Source organism: Dinoponera quadriceps, unplaced genomic scaffold, assembly GCF_001313825.1.
Source record: "Dinoponera quadriceps isolate SergipeBrazil2010 unplaced genomic scaffold, ASM131382v1 scaffold4026, whole genome shotgun sequence".
NCBI lineage: Eukaryota > Metazoa > Arthropoda > Insecta > Hymenoptera > Formicidae > Dinoponera > Dinoponera quadriceps.
The window spans coordinates 93,749-113,712 of NW_014558538.1; the positions used below are offsets into that span (position 1 = coordinate 93,749).

A 19,964-nucleotide genomic window follows, 5' to 3' on the forward strand; every position below is an offset into this window, starting at 1 on the left:
TTTTCATTATTTCTCGATTCTCTCTCTATCTCTGTCTATTTCTCTCTCTCTCTCTCTCCCTCTCTTCCATGAATCTTTATTGAAAAACGATCGAAACCTATAAATGTACAGATAACGTGTGTCAATATGTGCAAAAATTAATCCTTGCGGGATCTTGGTGGATCGGAGAGCGTGTCGCGAAATACGGTCGAGGAAATCAACGTTTCTGCGGAGGAGCCACTGAAAATGAGAATTCGATTTTATACAACTTCCCTTTACTTGCGTTTAAAGTTTCGAGTCTGTGAATAGTAGTCTCTCGCCTAGACACCTCTCTCGAATGCTTTGTATCCTTTTCAGGTATATTTCGGCCTTAAAAATTATTTTTGACATTGCACGATATTCAAACGAGTTTACTCCGCTATTGCATCGGCTATATCAATGCGCTCATGTGTACATATTCTGGTTTTGTAATATGAATAATTATTATGTATATATATATATATATATATATAATATATGTATAAATATATCTATGTACAAATAAGGTGTTCTTAGAAGGTAACACAATTCAATTCAGCTTGTGGCGCGTCTCGATCTAGCGAAAGAGCGCAATTATTGTTCGGTACAACGGCAGGATTTCTCCAATGACAAAACGAACAGAGAGAGAGAGAGCGCTCTCGCGCTCACCATATACCGAAAATACGATTCTAAGCGTCATAAGAAAACGATTCGATGTATGTGTGGTAAAGTTCCTCTAAGGATATCACGCGTGTATTAAACTTGCCGTTCTGCAACAAAGTGTGCGTAAAGTACGCGGCAAGACGTAAACGGTAAGCTAATTAACCGATTTACGGCCAATTATTCTTGGGCCGTGAGAGAATCCAATTGGTTAATTAGCTTACCGCTCATGTCTGGCCGCGTACTTTACGCCATTGTGGAACGGTCTTTACATCGAGAGTTCTTCCTCTAATTTTTCTTCTCGTGTAACTTTAGAACAACTACTCTCGACACGTAGTGTATATATGCAGTTCGTAAGTTGTACAATAATAATAATAATAATAATAATACAAAATATCGTTACGTACATACGCGTTATGAGGGGACGAGAGCGCTCAGTTGACGCTCCTGCGAGGTCTCGGGGCGGTTCTACGCGGATTCCTTCACGCCGCGGAGACCTCACGGAGCGGTGTACGACTACGCGAAAGGATTCTTCCTTTCACGGATACCACCGTACATACAAAGAGAAATTACGACAACGCTCGACGAATTGGTGTTGTTTCTTCTCTCCCTCATACGCGCGATTGATGTCAGTCGAACACCTAACAGCCTGCGTTACAAAATGCGAAGGAAAACTATTCCACTCGAACGCCTACGGCACACGATACACACATCCGAGCGCGCGTGGGTTCAGCGCGAATGATTAAAAGCACCTATCGGTTCTTATGTATAAACCTTTGTTCGTCCTCATCGCGTCTAAATATACAGTAAATCCTACGTAATAGTAACTGCCTGCCATATGTGTTTATATATATATTACAAAAATGCGCCGCCAATAAATTATAATACAGGTGTCTCGTAAACGAGGTGTATAAATCCGCTTCTCTCTCTCAGCACGGGAGGTATGCTCTCGGGTGTATAATCTCTACAAAATAAATGTAAGCTTTTCCGTGAGGATAAATATCGCGAGGAGGGAGCATCGTCGTGTCTCTCGGTCGGTCGACGCAACAGCAAGTTGCCGGTGTGAGCCCTCAAGTTAAAGAAGAGAACGCCAAGAGAGATCGCATCTCACGGGGAATCCTAACGAACGCTCGCGGAATCGTTGGCGAAGCTGCAACGAAACGGCCGGTTGTGCCTCGATCACACGTCGTGCTGACGATGACGTGTGGCGAAACGCCGCTCACGGTGTCGCGCAATTTCGCGCATGAGCCGAGTTCGGTGGCTGGCGAGTTAGTTTTAAGTACACTTTCGCACGTATGGAGAAAATGCCATTGGAAAACGAGTGCGCCGCGAATCGGCGGTCGGACCGTGTGCGCTCGAAAATGATCAAGCCGTGGGTTAAGTTTGTTTTGGACGTGCCGAAAGCATCCCAGGTTGAGAAAAGGAAACCTGGTGGGAATCTATATAGGAAATCCATATGGATTCCCATGGTTCCCCCTGAGGATTTGGACCAAAAACTCAGATCCTAAGTAACAGTCCATGTGGGTTCCCACCTATGGATTTTGAATTTCCTATATGAATTTTGAATCTTCTACAGGGTGAACCACGCAACGTGATCAGTTTAGTTTATTCTGCTGTTAGTGGACCGCTTGAAAATTTTTTTGTCTACTACAACATAATTCAAGGTGAGCTTTGAGATCATCTTAAAGTTCACTTTGAACCATATGGGTTCTTATAGATTCTCACAGAAACCCAACTGGTTACTTTTTTTTTTCAACAGGTATTATCCCATCTTCTTTTAGCATGTAACGAACAATAATGGAATGACGCGTTCAGCATGGAAACGTCCAAAGCGAACTTAGCCATGAGGCCTGTTCTTTTTCGTTGAACTCGCTGAATCGCTGCATTAGTTTTAACTTGTACTAGTTTCTTTCTACTCTTTCTTCCATCTTATCTGTATATTCGTCTCTTTTTAAGTTCTATAAATGTACACTGGTTTAGCGAAAAGACCTATTATGTCTTCCGGGATCTCAACGTGGAGGTCACGTCTGATTTTGCGTAAATGCATGGATATCAAATGAGTACCAATATAAAGGAATCATGATTAAAAATTTCCGGTAAGTGACGCCGGGAATGAGAGCACATTGCAATTATATCTATTTAAATTTCAATTATTGAAAATTTCAATTAATATACCAAATGAGAATTTCGACTAATATTTCTGAAAAATATAAAAACACTGGTAGCCATTTTCCACGAAAATTCTGGATGTCTTTTACGTGTAAACAGCGACCTTATCGTTCGAGGGAGACTCACGAGTACGTGCACTCGTCGAGATAAGTCTCAACAGGGACGACAGGTTGTAAATTCGATCCGCCGCCGACGGCACGGCTCACAGTTGTGCGCTCATATTATCAATTCGCTGTTATGGAAGAGCCGTAAAAAGGCCTGGGCGCCCGAAAAAGTCGTAAACCCGGCGGTAAAAAAGCTTCGTATAAAATTCGTTTAAAATCCTCCTCCAAAAATCCGTGCGTAACAAGTAGTGATCCGTTTCTGTCTCCCGTTCTCTTTCTCTCTCCTTGCAGGGTTTTTGTATCCCGGATCGACGTGAAACTTGTTACCAGCAGCGGAACTGGACTACGTTCGGACTTCTTGGTGTTAAGTTCTTTTTTTTCTCTCCTCGTTGCGAGAAGAGGCATGCGCTTAAACCTCAAGATAGAACATGCTCGTTCCGCGATTCAGCGTGTCGAATAACGTTGCTTTAATATCGAGCTTCGATCTCGCCTCCGAGTGTAAAAAGTAACCGGGCGGTTCTCCCCTCCGTAGAAGTTAAAGGTGAGACTAAAGTCAGTTGTCGCTGGCGGAAACGGCTCAAAAAAAAAAAGACACGAGTACGGAGGTTTCGTCTAGTTGTTCGCGCGCGTATGCCCTCTACTGTGTATACGTACATTTATAAAACTACTAACACACCTTTAATCCTCGCCGGCGTCGTACACGTGTTTCGGCTTGGCGAGAAACGCGCGGTGCACTCGGCCGAGTCGCAAAATTCGCAGGAGCCGTGCCTCAAGGAGTGTCACACGTGTGCCGGGGAGCTATCGTCGTCGTCGTCCTCCGCGCGTCTCCATCTTAGCGAACGACGTGTACACGGCTATGTGTGTTCTCTACGAAAGATTACGATGCTTACATTGTTTCACGGTTACGCAGTTACAGGGATACTCGTTTCTTTAAGATTGCGGGCTTCCTTCGTTTCCTTAACTTATCTATATACCGGAGCTTTGGCAGTAGCAGGTTCCTAGGCCACGGACTCTCTCTTTATTAACGATAAATGCGAAGGGTTAATAGCTGCACGACGCGCGCACACGCGCACACACCGCGATGTGCGTGCGCGTAGCAAGCCGCGTTTTTGTTTTACGGGTGAAACGCATTGTGTTTGATTATTTCGCCGTTTGGAATTGAAAATACTATCCACCGCGATTCCAAACGAAACTACTACCTTTTGCACTAGTGCTTGGTTGCCTCTCCGGAAAAGAGAGAAAGGCGCTCCCAGGACTATCGTATTTCTCGCCCGTGCGCTGAATCTCGAAATAATAACAGGAGCTGCCACGTGTCTTCTCGTAATCTCGCAAGACGATGCTTCGAAGGTCGCGAAAGTTACCTGAGACAGACACTTATATGATTCATCTTTACGTAACACGGCGGCAGCTCGTGATCTCACGAACGCGCCAGGGAATTCTATCGCGATTCGCTCGAAGCTTCTCGACGGGGGAGCCGAGACGGTGAGATTTCGCGTGCGAGTCTCCGAGCATCGTTTTCGACGAATTAGCTACGACTCGCTCGGTGTTGTTGAAACCTGATCGCGCGTTAAAGTCTAAAAACGCCTCTCGATCTTCCTCGGTCTCCGCGGTCTCAAGATAAGCGAGAGAGGAGCTCTCGATCGCATTTGAATTCGAGGAACTTGTGGTTTCGCGGTCCCGTCGTTGTCGTCGCCGTCGTGACGATGATCGTCGGGGTTTCTCTTCAGGGCTGCTGAGCGGCGTGTATCATGGCGACCTTGAGATCCTTGGCCAGATGCGACACGTCGACCACGCTGTCGACCATGTCCTGGACCGCGCTGACACTCGGGAAGAATTGGGCGGCCTGCTTCGTCTTCGACACCGTCTGCGCAAGAGCCTCGTTCAGGGCGTTCGCGCACTGCAGCACACGCGTCCGCACGTCGTTGCGCGTCACGTTCCGGTGCACCGTGTCGCCGATGTGCACCAGCCGGTGAGCGCTCAGCACCACGAATTTGCCGTGCGCCAGGAAAACCTGTAGGACAGCCCACCCCATGTTACTTCATTGATTGATCGTGTTTAAAAATACATAAATATTAATATACATTTTGATTGGAAAACGGAAAGAACTTTTGCATCAACCCAAAACATTACTATTTATAAAGGCAGATTATTTAAGTCCTTAAAAATGAATCTTTTTCCATTATTTTATTAATTATTCATCTCTCATTTTATAATATAAGAATAACATTTAGTTATCCGCGTAGAGTCTCTTCATTTGACAATTCTCTGTTCCGCCATTTTTTTATCAAATGAAGAACTAGATCAATTACAGAGAGAAGTCAGACATGTCCAGACTCTTGTTTGAGTAACTTTTGAGGACTTGAGTAACTCTAGTCGATACCACTGCCGAGTCTCTACCAACATACTCACCTTGGGTGGTTGATTGTGCTCGACCGTTTGCAGGAAGGCGTCGATCGCGTGAGTCAGGTGCGCGCCGTGCGTGATCACCTGAGCGGCGTAAAAGGCTAATAGTTGCTTGTCGTTCGGATCCATGGGCGTCGGTGTCGTGGGTGCCATCTGAATCGCCGCATTGTCCGCCTCAGACACCAGCAGGTCGTAATTGTTGCGCAGCTCCTGCGGCAACGAGGCCCTCAGCTCCTCCCGTTGCTTCGCCACGACCTCCCGCGAATCCAGATTCACGTAATCGTAATCCTCGCCGGCGCCGCTGTTGTTGCTGCTGCCCGTGGAGATGATGGAGGCTCGTTTGAAGAGCAACGTGGAATTCCCCTGTACGCGCGCACACACACACATGTATAGAGAAAAAGAGATAGGAAATCGTATCGTTGATTAAACTAATTTTCTATCCAACTAAATTCTCCTAGTTATCATTTCAACGATGAGATAATTATCAGCGACTATTCGAGACTGGAAGCCGTTAAAAACGTCACGGTGCTGCGAGAGATACTCACCTGAATGAAACTAGCAACCTGACGAACGTCTTCCGTGAGTGCCCGGGCGCACGCGATCAGCTGATCGAGGGGATCCGGCTGTGCAGGTGGTAATAACGAGGGCGGGGGTCCATTAGTAGGTGTCGGTGTATCGCCACCGCCACGACATAGCTTACTCGCGTCCCATTCTATCGTGTCCAATTCGGTAGCGGCTTCCTGCACGAGCTTGTCGGAATCACGAAGCGCCTTCACCAGCGGCCGTAATTTCGTCGCCAGACCCTTATCAGGGGCTTTACCCGCGTTACCCAACGTACCTATGCGAGAGGTGCAATTTTTGCAACGGTCATGTTCACAACAATGAAGTCTACGAGAACATTTTCACGAGGAACGTGTATAAAATTCACCAACTAAATATAGAAAATAATTAATTGATTAATTTCGGATGTTGAATTTAAAATGTCGAGAATGAAAAATTCGAAAAAAAATGCCACAATTGCGGAATCTTTATTTTGTGGGAATAAAAAGTAACGTAGAGGATGTCACTATCGATTTTTCTTTTCTTTTCTAATGAGAAAAGCAAGTAAGCGAAAACGATGGATCACCTTCGGCAAACTCGGCGAGATCATGGAGAGACGTTCTCAGCCTGAGAGCGGCCAGCCTGAGGTCCATGAGAGTGGCGTCCAATCGCTGCGGCGTTCTCCAGCCGGGACTCACGAAGCCCAGTAGCCTCGCTATCGCGGCGGACGCCTCGCTCTGCAACCTCTGCAGACCCTCCAAGGCGGAGTCCAGTTCTAGCGGGAGCTCCTTGCTCACCGGCACGTCGTAGATTTGTTGCGTGGGCGGCGGTGGTGTCGGAGTCTTCGGTATGGGAGTGTTGTGCCGGGACGGTAATGAGGAGGCTGGAAGACGTGGTCGGGGTACATCGTAATCAGGAGCGGCCAAACTCGATCTGGAATACAGAGAACGTCATACATGGGGCGAGCGTGAAAACAGATTCGGAGCGGGATTCTTTTCAGATTCATTATTAATAAATGGTCGTGAAAACATACACAACGTTCTTACCCTTTTCAGTGCTCCAAGGTGAATTTTCACCAATTCCGGTTAACCTAACCGACCGGTTAATTCTACGGAATCGACCAACTGCATTGATCAGTTTAGCTCATTATTATTAATTAGCCAGTGCGATTGGTCAATTCCGTGGAGTTAATCAATCGATTAAGTTAACCGGAATTGGTGAAAATGGGCATCCTAAGGGATGGTATCGAGATTTCCGTTTGAAATTGCAAGAACGATGCGACGGCGCCTTTCAGACTTTCATCCTGAATCTAAGCTAACTACCGCCGTGTAGTTTCTAAAATGATTTAAGATCCGAAAGGCGTACTCGCAGCCGAGTTTCGCGAGACATTTTTTACACGACGACGTCGTTACGACACCCTTGGAGCGCAGAGGGTTAAAGAAGTATAAGTAAGGTATCACCATCTCCGGCTCCTGGAGACCGTAAAAATTTCAAACTCTCACGTCCTACTTAGTGCCAACTTTATTTTAAATTTCACACTTTACAAGGTTCTTGAAACTTTATTCAGTCCGTCGTTCATTTTACATGTGAGACTCCGGGACTTTTGAAGCCGGAGATTCCCGAATACTAAGCTCCAAGAGCGACCGAGGAAAATCCGTCGTAGTCAATGGCAGCAGAGAGAGAGAGAGAGAGAGAGAGAAGGCGGTCGTTATGCGACACACGTGGAATCCGGCCGAATAATGCGACGCATCGCGGAAATGCAAAGACGATACCTGTTCGAGCCGCTGAGAGATCCGTCGTTGGTGAGGCTGGAGGCTGAGCTGCTGGGCGTGAGGGGTTGTAAAGGTCGCGGCACGTCGTAGCAATCCAGGGGCGTAATGCCGGAGCCGGTGGAGCAATTGGAGTTAGGCGTGCAGGATGTCGGTGGCCGCGGGATGTCGTAGCACGACGGGGCCGGACTCGGGCTGCTCGCCGGTGACGGAATCACGGGAATCGCGCGCGGCGGCACGTCGTAGCACTCGTTCGTGTCGCCACCCCCGTTCGCGTTGTCGTTCGCCGAAGAGGTCGTCCGCGTGCTGCCGGTGTATCGTCCTGAGGGCGGATCAAGGTAACGACGTGCTTGAACCAACACCTCGACTCCAGAATCGCTCGAGTGTCTCCACCGTCGACCGTATCGAATTAATCTCGGGGGAATTAAGTTCCCCCCCCCCTCCCCCCTTCCCGATTCGAATTGGAGAAAGAACTTTCCTGTTTATCAACCCTTTGTTGTATAGTGACTTATATACGAGATACTCGCTTCTTTCACGCTTTTTCCATGTTTTTACGTATTACATAATTGGTTTCTGTAATATATTCGGCATCGTTACGTTCCTGAGACTAGTATGTATACGCGAATAATATAAATGTGTAATTGTTTTCTATTCTTTTGTAATAATAATTACGGTCACCGATGATCCCCACGGCGTTCAACGTGTTAATTAAACCACGAGAGATCGACAAGGAGGAAATAACATTGGCTGAATTGACGTGACGATGAACGGAGCAAACGCGCTTGAGCTAAAGGGAACAGAATATCTGGTAATTTCTCAGCACACTTCTAACGGGAAAAGAGAAATCTCGTTTCTCAAACACGCGTGTCAAATTTACGCCAATACGTCCAGGACCGAGAATTTGCTTGAAAGGGTCAGAAACTCCCCATCCACCAACGAAATCGCGCTCGATCCGTCCATTGTCACATTAATTCCACCAATCTTTTTCCTCCTCCTGCAGCTCTCGGCGCTCGATCTCGCGCCGAGAGGAGAGAGGGAGCGGGAGCGCGCGGAGTGTTAATCGATATCTCAATTAATGAATAAACTTTCGCAGACGGTTGCTTTATCGCGACGAACGGCCGCCGACTGTAGCTCTCGCGGAATAATACGTACCCGTATTGTGCGAGTGCTCATTGTTCGAGTTGAGGGGTGAATCGTGTCTGGAGGGTGGCGCGGGGCTGCCCCGGCTCGCTGGGAGGTCGTAGAGGTAGACATCCCCGCACTTCTGCGGTGTCACAACCTGCGGATCATCGAGAGCGGACGAGCGATTAATTATATCCCGGCTAATTGTCACACGCTCGCGTTGCCGTCAGTTACGCGTCTCACCAGCTGCACGATCGCTCGCAGCTGCCGTTGCCCGTTGCAGCAGTTGGCCCCGCGATCGTCTCAACCGAGTGATCGAACTCCGCGGGAAATTGCGTTTCTTTTCAGATCGACGCGGCTCTGAAAATGCAGTCGAGTAAGCGCGATCTCACAGCCGCGATGGAACTCGGTAACGAAGTTACCCGTGCGAACGCCAATCAGCTGTTACTCTTTCCGCCAAGTAATCTCCCGAGGACTTCGTTCGAGCGCGGTTACCGCAGTCGGGGATTAATTTCTACGAGATCGCTAATTGAGTTTCTTGCGAAGAACGAGATAGAAAGAGAGAAAGAGAGAGAGAGAGAGGAGGGGAGTCCCGCGGGAGAAGGACCGTTTCGACTTTCTCCCTCCCTGTCTATCAGCAAAATCGTCGGATCCTTCGGGATGAGAACACGGCGTGAGAAACGTTGTTACTTACGCAAATCTCAACGCTCTCGTATCGTAAAATTAGAGGCGTAATCACCGATCGGATCTAATAACCGCCGGCGAACGGCGCGAGCTTGCACATTTCGGCCGTTGAACCGTCCGGGAAAATGTAATTTTGCTGATAAAACGACGAGAGGAGAGACGGCGATACGAAGCGCCGCGCAGCGGGTAAATAGCGGGGAAGGAAGAGGAACGCGGAACATCCCCCGAGAGAACGTAATCTCGGGAGCTCATCGGTCGCTGCTTTGCAATAATACAAGCTCTCCTCCAACCCTTATGTTACGCTCAAGCGCACTTTTCTTCGACTCTCTCTCTCTCTCTCTCTTTTTTCACCTTTCATACGCGCGCTTTCCATACACGAGCGACAGATAAGAGTCACGAACTTTCTCTCGTGTAGAAAATTTGCACTACCGTCGTTTCCTTCGACGTGTGAGGAGAAGGAACGTCAGTAAACACGTGTCCTTGCATCGTGGATGAAAACTTTTGTGAATATTACGTTGTATGTGATATTTTCATTAATTATCATATATATAATTACTAATAATTATATTATGCATGTAATTATATTGGGTTGATGCAAAAGATCGTTCTATTAAAAATTAAAATGTATATATAATATTTATTTTTAAATAACCAATCTCGATTAAGTACGCGCTATTTTGCTCGATGATCTGTTATCCCGCTGTTAGCAGCATAATTACATGGTCGTAGAAACCCTGGGGAAGAACTGATGGAAGAACGGAACGAACTTTTGTATCAACCCAATATATATATATACAGGGTGTCCCAAACCAACAGGAACAGACTTTGCGAGGACGTGTAGATTAGATTGAGATGAACAAATGAGCCCTGTACCTTTTCGCAAACAACACGCCAAATTTCGAGTTATTAATTATTGAAAATGGCCATGTATAGAAGAATTCTATAATAACTCAAAAATTTGTCATGTGCAAAATAGTAAAGGACTCTTTTATTCAGAGTGGCCGGATCTACAAATATGTAACAGCTGTTGTATCTAGCGACAGACATCAGTATATTGAACTTTGAACCTGTCGCTACGGGCAACAGCTGTCGGATACTTGTAAATTAGGCCATTCTGAACAAAAAAGTCTCTTGCCATTCTGCAAATAACACTAAAATTTTTGAATTATTAATTAAAGAAACCTCTATAATTTATTTTCAATAATTAATAACTTAAAATTTTGCATAGTTTGCAAAGTAAAATAGCAGATGACTTTTCTGCTCAGTTTACACTGTTCTACGTTCAGACGAAGGATTGAAAGGTAAGTTTCGGTCACCCTATAAATAACATGTGCCATTATCTGCGAGTATATTATTATCGCATAATCTAAGTTTCCCCTGAAAAATAACTGTCGCGTATTTTCCCCGGGCACGAAAGTACACATTTCGGGGAATAAGCCGCGCCATATCAGTAAAATCAAATTTACGATACACACACGGCGGTAAAAATGCAGAGAAATTAGAGCTGCATCGCGACGTTGGAGGAAACGCCGGACACGCCCAGTGCATAAAATGGAGCAGCCTCGACCACGATATCGTGGTAAAAGCTCGCGCGCCGACCCTCGGCAATCTGTAATTTCCCGTGGATGGCCGGTTTCGTTGCCGAAGTGGAACAGCCGAGGCTTTTACTCACGACTAAGAGTTTTCGATCGGAGAGAGACTTATCGCGTATTCCGCGGGGTTGCGGGGAGGAAGAGACGCGGCAGCCTTAACGTTGCCCTGTTCAGGATTGCCGAGGATTCGACGGAATCTGGGTCAGTTGTTGTAGTTGGCAAGCGGACAAGGTCCACCCATCCTACGTCTTCGAAACCGCCCCCGACAAATCATTTTGACCCCATTCGGCTCGTCGGTCGAGAGAAATTCACGACGATTTAAATCGATGCAAAATTCAAATCAACCCAGAGGAGAAATCGAACTATAAGTGTGTGTGTATGTGTGTGTGTGTCGCCATCTATGAATAAACAATCAGCGATGAATCAACCAGATGTCGTTGATTAGCCAAATGTCATCATGAGAGGGTAGAAATCGGACGACTGAAGCGTCGTCGTCGTTGTCGAGGAAGCGCGGCCGCCGAACGTGCTCCGCGTGAATTAAAGCTGCACGCGAGTGTTCTTTGTTATTATGAATCGAATAGTACTATCGTAGTGGAGTGTAGTAGTGGAGGTGCGGGGGTGCGAGAGCGCTGGGAGAGGGTGGCGCGGGGAGGAGGGAGGGGTGCTGGAAGGTTGGAGCGCGCTCGAGAGGCCTCCGCTCCGAACCGAAGAGAAGGGAGTGGAGTACGGTCAGAGGGGTATAACGCGTCGGTCGATACCGGCGTCGTGGCACTAACTGTGAAAGGCATATTACGCCACGACGAGCGTGCGGGAGAAAGCGCGAGAAGAGAAGAGAGCGGAACAGTGGCGGATTTAGAGCTCGGCGGACCCCAAACGAAACCGGAGGATACCCGCGTTCCCTGCACTCGGAATCTCACAGCCGTGAAAGCGATTTTTGGAGCGACGGTATCGCGGAAAATGGCCATTCGGGGAATCGAGCATCTCGCTGATCCAATTATCCTTGACAATTATAAATTTTCGGGGTTCGGAAGGAAACTCTCGGCGAAGCGAGACCGTTCGGTAGGCGGTTGTCGAAAAATCCGTCACTGCGCTGGTGGCAGACAGTGACTTTATCCGGCCCTGATAGGGGTGAGAAGAGAATGGGAGGAAGAGAGAAATAAAAGGGAAAGGAAAGAGAGAGAGAGAGAGAGAGCTAGGGGGGAAGATAGAAAGACGGTTTCCATGGAAACGCGGAAGGAGGCTTCCCACCATCTGCGGAACTGGGACTTTCGGCCTGTCTCAGGCAGTGATAAGAATTTTCCGGCACGATCGCGGGAGGCTTTTCCTTATTTATCTTAACGACGTGACAATGTGACACGCGCACGGTGTATGTGGTATCGGTGTCGAGAAAAATTCGTAAAATCTGGCCCAGTGTCGCGAGGCAAGTGCAGTTGAGAATTCGCGCGCCTACGCGAAATTCGTCCGGCGTGCCGGTTTCTCCACTCGGGCGAAAAATCTGCTCGTCTCACGCGAATCCGTGTCGCTGTTTTAACGGGCTTTTGTCGCGATGAGTTTCGGTAACGGCCGCATCCACGTCGACTAATAAGCTCGACACAATCCGGCGTACATCGCGCACGCTACCTGGACGTAAGCGCCGGCGAAGTCGTAACCGCGCTAAACCCCGCCGCTCATTGTAAAGCACTCGCGCAACTTATGAACTTTTCCGCGCGGAAACGCGGCGCAACGCGAATGGCAAATACACCGGGAAGGAAAGGAGCAGTTTACGTGTAAATAAGCGACGCTGTAAAAACAGCCACGCGAGGAATAATCGCGTGAAAAGAAACTGCGCGGATTCTCCGGCGGCGATAAGACGAAACAATCGTCTCTCGAGAGACACGCATCGCGATTAACCCTTCGGCTACTAAACCACCACTACAGAGGCTTCCCTCTAACTCATTTTGTGGGATCGAGCTATTAAAGTGCTTTTCTTCTGTAAAGTACCAATACTCGAATATGTACCTTTCATTCATGGTCGGAAGAGTAAATATTTGTAGTTAAAAACCAAAGCCAAAACAATAAAATGAAAAAGGTTTAGATATATGTTCGGATATACTTTTACCTGAAGTATTCCAAAACCACTATATATCGTTGCCGGATGAAAATATCTCCAATTAGTACTTTATGTTACATTATATTAACATATTATATTAGATTTAATGAATTGCATAGTATGAAACAATGAAACGCCGATGGCGATATGTATAGTGAAATATTGTGTCGCTTTCCGCGGCGGAGCTGCATGTACAACAGCAGTATAGCTTTTCGTACAGGTCTGTGATAGGAGAAAGGATGTATATATAGAACGGGATTGTAATATGGAACTCGCACTTGTGCTAAAACTGTTTGAAACTATCGGCAGTTACACTCGTTAGAAACATTATCTTCCGTTTGAGGCACTCGAGAGTGCCGGCGTTAAAATGAACGCAGCATTTAGACGTGTTAATCAATGTTTCGGTTTACGAAAGTGCAATGTCGCAAAGTAAGATTTAACAATTTTTTCGTATGTATATCGTTAAGCGTATATTAAATATCTGTCTTATGTGTCGGATAATGCCAATAGCAAGATTAAAGTGTAAAAAGTGGTAGATTAATTATTTGGAAGTACATCTGCTACGTTCGAAATTAATCGGATTGCATTGAAAATGGCTGTTGGTCACAGTATGGAACGTCTCGTACTGCAGACAGTCTGGCGGTTTTGTCGAGAAAGAGGAAGTTAGGTGCCAAGCTGCTGCAATGCCAAGAACGATTTTCTATTTTTGAAGAGATTATTTATCTTGTTATATATAATTTCATATTTAAATGTGCGCTGGGTTACTCGATCCACTTTTTGTCACTTTGCAAAAATATATATTTTATTGTCCTTCTTATATATATAAATACATTGAAAAAGGTTAAGTAAATATTAAAAAGCCCATAATATTATTAAAAAATAATTTTTCTCTTTAATTTATCTGCTTCTCTCATATTAACACATTTGCTCGGATCCCCAATTGACACGTGTTGACAAAAATGTACATTTTAATAGTCGTATGTTTGGCCTTAATAACTAATGGTAACGTATTCTCGGATGTGCGTGCTAACATTATTATCGACTATTGTCACTCAATATTTAGATTTTAAACTATAATTGTTCTTTTAATATTTGAAACCGTCCGATATTTATATCCTTTCCCAAGAGTCGATTATCGCCGTTTAATGTTGCGACTCGTCGATTCCGCGCGACGAAGTACTAATAAAAATATCAATAAATCCATCCGATTAATCGGGGAGCGCGGGAGATGAGCGGTCCGATGTCGTGGGGCGGAAAAAGAGAGATAGAAAGATATAAATCGCGCACGATACAGGAACCCCGAGCCGCACGGACGATCGTATGTGCGCGCGCGCGCGCCGCTTTATTACACGAGATAACATCGCTTATTGTCTCTTTAATAAACGGCCGTGATGGTCCCTCGGCGAAGAAGCAGCAGCTAGCTACTGTCGCGGCTCCTGACGAGTCTTCGAGTCCTCGGGAGTCGAGTTTGGCCGGCTCGGTCGCCTCGAGTCACTCGCTAAAGCAGTGATTTACGTTCGTTACCCAGCGGACGCATCGCGATATGAGATTGCTTTCTTTCCCCTCCCTCCCTCTTGTATCGCTTTCCCCCTGCAGATTTCCGGACGACGAATTTGCGGAAAGTCGCGTCGGCGTCCGTGTGATTCATTCGGTCTGTGAGAAGTTTCCCCGGAGAAGCGAAAGCTTCGCTCGAATCCGTTTGAATCCGATCGAGTCCGATACCGCGAGGAAAAAACATGGCATTTCCGACCGGCAGCGGACTTCGCACCGTCGTGTCTCTCTGTTTATGCAAATGTTCGTTAGTTTCTCACCCGACGAGTGGACAATCCCACGCGCACGCGAGTTTTACAGTTCGTTGATACCGGCGGTTAAAGACAACCCGCCAGCAGCCCACGTAGCAGACAACTCCCGTCTCGGCCGAGTCTGTCTTCCTCGATCTCTCCGCGCGGGTCTGTCCGCTGCCTCTTTCTCCTTTTTCCATGCCATTTTCAGCCGGTGCAACGGCTGGCGATGCCTACTCGCCATCATCTCGGTGGCAGTCTCAAGGAGCGCGCGTGCCCCGGGCGAGAAATCGGTTGGTTTTTGTTCCTCGCCGTTCCGAAGAACCTTCGAAGGTACCGGCAGGATATCGCCGGTAGCCGCAGGACAAACACACGCCGCTCATCTCACCTCGGAATTGTCATCTCGCGAACCGAGCGCGAATATAAAGCGTCCTCCTTTGACGTTTGAATGCGACCGACGATTGCGAATTGGTCGTAAGGAGATAGGAATCTTTGATGCATTTCATGACTCTTTCGTGCCTCTTTCGGTGGCCAATCGCGGACGTTGACGCGTAATTTAAATCCTCGTGCGGATCAAAGGATCGGCTAATCGATGAAAAATGAAAATTGAACACGGCGGAAATAATAAAAATAATAGCATGAAGGTAATAAAGAGTAATGTTTCCATAAAAATTCAGGTCTCGGAAAGCTTTCGAGAGTAGCCAATTAAATTCGCATAAATTATCACGCTGCCGCGGAGCGAGATTACGCGCTAGACACCCGCGATTCCGGCTCTCACCCGGCCCTCGTGGTCGGGAAAATCATCGATTCCTCGAGTCTCTGTGGCACTTTTCGACTTGCGCCTACATTCCACCGCCCATGCGGAAACGCGCTCGAGCCGCACTTGCTGTCGCGTCCGAGCATATCGAGTACGTGGACTGGACATACGTTACTGGTCATGTCGCGGGCGACCAGCGAGGCGAACGCGCCACGATCTGGTTATTCTAGTTAACATCGCTGGTGCATGAAGCTCCTTTCATCCGTGTCGCGGTCGTGTTCCCGCAACCTCTCGCGTCTTCTCGCTCTCCGCACACCCGGGACGCATCGGCGAAATTACGAGCCGCGAAGACGAGCCGAGTTCGCACAAACGGGGAAAATCGCTCGTATTTTTCAAGCCGTTGTTTCACGCATCTCAGATCGCCAACGAGCTAAAGAGGAGACGTCCGGTCTCTGGAAGAGGCCTATTCGCAAAAACCGCACGTTATTCCCGGGCTAGTAGTCGGCGAGAGAGAGAGTGCGCAACCGAGGAAGGGAACGCGCACGTACACGCGTATAGACGTGACAGACGCACGTATATGCGCGTGCACACGCATTCGATGAAACACGCCCGCTCTTCTTTGAGCCTAACCGCTCTAGACATTCCATCGAGATGACTCCGGGGATCCCACTTTGTGTGTGCGCGCGCTACGTGCGCGGGTGTGCGGTTCCCACACGCATTCACGTCTCGCGGAGACGACCGGCGGCAGGAGAGACCAAAGAGAGGCTGAGATGCACACAGTCGACGTCAGAGAGCGGACATTGTGTGTGGGACCGGCGGACATATAAGGGCAAGCGTGGACCTCCGCGCGAGAAAGGACAGCTCCTTGTAGGGTATCCTGCGGGATCGACTTCTCGTAAATGCGGGGTGCGCAGGACGCGATGCACGCCGCGCGATGCGACGTGACGGTATGCGACGACGTACGTCGCTGCGGCGATGCCAACGGGAATGGCGAGGCTTTTTCTTTTTTCCTTTTTCAGTAGGAGCGGACTTTTCGCCCGGGGTGGTTTCGAATTTATGTCGATTTCGGGGCAAATCGTTGGGTACGTATATTTGTATGGGCGAAGGCAAACCCTTTCTCGTCTCTGGACGCAATCCGGAGGACAGATTCAACGTTCCAATCGACCGTGCTGTCATATTCATTCCACCGAATTGATGTCGGCGACAGATGTTGAACCGCGTATCGGGGGCAGATACAGCGGCGGCTGCGACGACGGAGGCGGCAGCAATGAAGAGCCGGACGAACCAAGTGGCAGTCAGCTGATTTTGACAGATCCCGTTTCAGCGAGCGGGGAGACGCGAAAGATCGCCCTCACGAGGCTGCCGATGCGCCCCATTGTGTGATTTCCCGCGATGCAGGGTCTCCCAAATTGTAGCCAACGTGGCCGATTGCGATCTTTCCGAGGAAAAGTTATGAATAGCCCGGGAAACATGCCGAGCTCGCGTTCTTCGAAACACGAAAAGTATACTAACCGACAGAACAGCCATATCACGCAATGAAATTTAATATACAGTGTATAATTCCGTGTTAAATTTGACACACTATACATGCCCCAAATTTTTGTATCGATTTAACACAAAAGGTAAATATATTGAAAAATAATACAAATATTATGTAAAAAATTAACAGAAAATTAAATATTCATAATACGTTAATCGACACTGAAATATAAAGTGTTTTAACATTTACAAGTGTTATTTTAAAACTTATATATGTTGAATATCAATTAAACACAAAATACTGAAATAACATGAACACAATTAATAATTAATAAACAATTAATAAATTAAATACGATGCAAATACGTTTCACATCTGTTACGTTCAAATTTGCTCAGAAACGGCGATAGTTCTTTTTTTCCGGGCCAATTAGATATCTACGTTTGGGAAACCCTGCTGCAATTGCGTTTACACAATCGATCGATGGGGAGCAGAGAGCTCCCGTTGTGTCGCGCGCGCCTTTTCAGATCGCGGATATATTAATTCGAGAAGCCAGCTGTCGCAGTCGGGCCAATAAAATGCTATTCAAATGCGCGGCACTGAAGAATTATAGTCGTAAGGGCGTATTCATGCGTCCATTCAACCCTATCCATGGACTTTTCTCCTCGTGGGCGTAAAGAAACCGCATTTAAAGATCCGTAAACAAACGCTTAACGACTGTGCATTGTAGCCGTTTCGGCGATTAGATATATCTATATTTTAATCTCTATATATATCTATATTTTTTTATTCTCTTCATATATCTATATTTTACTCTCTAAATCGCTCGTGAAGCGAATTTTTCAGTTCGAAGCGAGTAAACATTCACTCGCGAGGCGATCGTGAAAATACACCGCCATTTAAAATCACAATTTAATATTTAACGTTGAATATTTAACTTGAAACGCGGAGTAAATTGTTAATCGATACTACCGAATATTTCAGTCGATTAAGGGACGTAGTATCCCATAAATTTCTTGGAGTGAAATCTCACTGAAAACGAGCGAAAGTACACTCGGTACGATTGTGAAAATACGAGGACGCTCGTAGGGGAATCACAGGGGAGTGAATATTTCAATCAATTAGAGTGAGCTTGTTCCATTGACGGCGGGGGTACATCGGATTTACTCTTCAATTTCGGACGAAAATATTTACTCGGCGATTCAAAGCGGAGGAATACACTCTATATATGATTGAAAAGTCATTCGACTTCGATTGGCTCGGCTGTCACTCGATTTTTTCGAGTGGAACCTTGGTACACGAAGAAATTTCGAGAGTACTCTCTCGGCGGATTTCTCTCTTTCCATTTTTCACCGCTTCGGAATTCACAAGCGTACGACGAATCGTTCGCCCTCGAGGTCTCCTCACCGCCCGGATAGCTGAGTAAAACTCACGGTCGAAGTCGGAATAAATAAAGAAATAAATACTATCGGTTGTCGTCAGGGAAGCTAATCGCACTCGCAATAAGAGACGTAGTGTGTGTACGGTGTAACGTGAAGCCCACTTCCGCGTGCTATTTAAGAATAGATTCACATTACAAATAACTCACCCTGTTAGGCTGCACATGCCAACTACGCCTCTTCCCATGTCTCTGCACGCCGTCCTCTGAAATGGTTAGGTCGGCCCTGCTGCCGACCAAACAGCCCCCCGTATCGTATTGGCCAACCAGAAGCCTCAATCGATTTCCTGGGCAGATACCCTACGGTAGAAAAAATATAATAACGTAATAACGGCTCGATTGTGTGTGTGGGGCTCGCTCGACGCGTGAGTACATTTTTCATCCGGCGTGTCTCGTTATTATTCTTTTTTTCGTTTCCCCGGCACAGAATTCGATGCGCTCGCGGTCAGAGAGTGTCCACGATTGACTTTCCTTGTCGGGGATCTTTCAACGAGCTTTTTTACATACGCTCGCCTGCTCGCTCGCTCGTTCGTCCACTCGTCGTTCTCACATCCCGTTACTTTTTCCTCGAGAGAAAAAAAGCGCGGGCTCACGCATCACGGAGGGGTGTGCGAGCGAGGGACAGCCCCAATTAGACGTCTGCGTATCCCGAGTTCCCCTCTCCCGTCTAATTCCGTAAAATCCAGCCGAAAATAAACGTCTCACCCTCCTCCCGTCGCGATGTCCTGAGAAGCGGACGGCGCCGTTAAATGGATGCGCATCGCATAACTCATACGTTCACCTCGCGGCGCGGAGAGTCTCGAGTGTGTTACAAAGTTGTAACTCATAAATCTCAAGACGCTACTAGGCTCTCGTGCCGCGCTCTCCGCGGAATAACGATACCGAGATTGTCAACGCCGTCACGTTTGCGTGGATCCCGGGTTCGCTTTTTAGCATTTTCCGAGATACTTCCCCGCGTAAATCGCCCGCTAAACTCTCACATAAAATCGCCAGGATATTGTACAGAGGAAAGAGTGTAGGAACGGAATGGTAATATGGAACTCGCGTTTGTGTCCTAAAACCATTCTTTGAAACTATCGGTAGCTGAACTTGTGAGAAACATTAGGTTCCGTTTAGATTAGATTGGATAGAAAATAGCTGTTGGTCAGAATATGGAACATCTCGTATTGCAGCCAATGTGACAATCTTGGCGAAAAGGTGGAGATTAGATGTTGAGCTACCGCAATGCTAAGATTAATTTTGTTTTTATTTTTAAAGAGATTATTTATCTTGTTATATATAATTTCATATTTAAATGCGCGTCAAGTAACTTGATCCACTTTTTTGTCATTTTGCAAAAATATATTTTTTATTATCATTTTTATACATAAAATACATTGA

General features: G+C 46.9%; 1 protein-coding gene across 2 annotated transcripts in view; it reads right to left on the minus strand.

The window, feature by feature from the left end:
- Window positions 1-62: 62 nt before the first annotated feature.
- LOC106749914 (breast cancer anti-estrogen resistance protein 1) overlaps window positions 63-19,964 on the minus strand; it is a 43,828-nt gene continuing 23,926 nt past the window's right edge. For both annotated transcript variants that reach the window (XM_014629859.1, XM_014629858.1), the window contains exons 3-9: window positions 18,735-18,884; window positions 8,795-8,921; window positions 7,646-7,964; window positions 6,460-6,806; window positions 5,879-6,171; window positions 5,340-5,696; window positions 63-4,941 (exon numbers count right to left, since the gene is read on the minus strand). In XM_014629859.1, coding sequence (XP_014485345.1) covers window positions 4,654-4,941; window positions 5,340-5,696; window positions 5,879-6,171; window positions 6,460-6,806; window positions 7,646-7,964; window positions 8,795-8,921; window positions 18,735-18,884 — 1,881 coding nt within the window. In that variant the 3' untranslated portion in view covers window positions 63-4,653. The remainder of the gene's footprint in view (window positions 4,942-5,339; window positions 5,697-5,878; window positions 6,172-6,459; window positions 6,807-7,645; window positions 7,965-8,794; window positions 8,922-18,734; window positions 18,885-19,964) is intronic.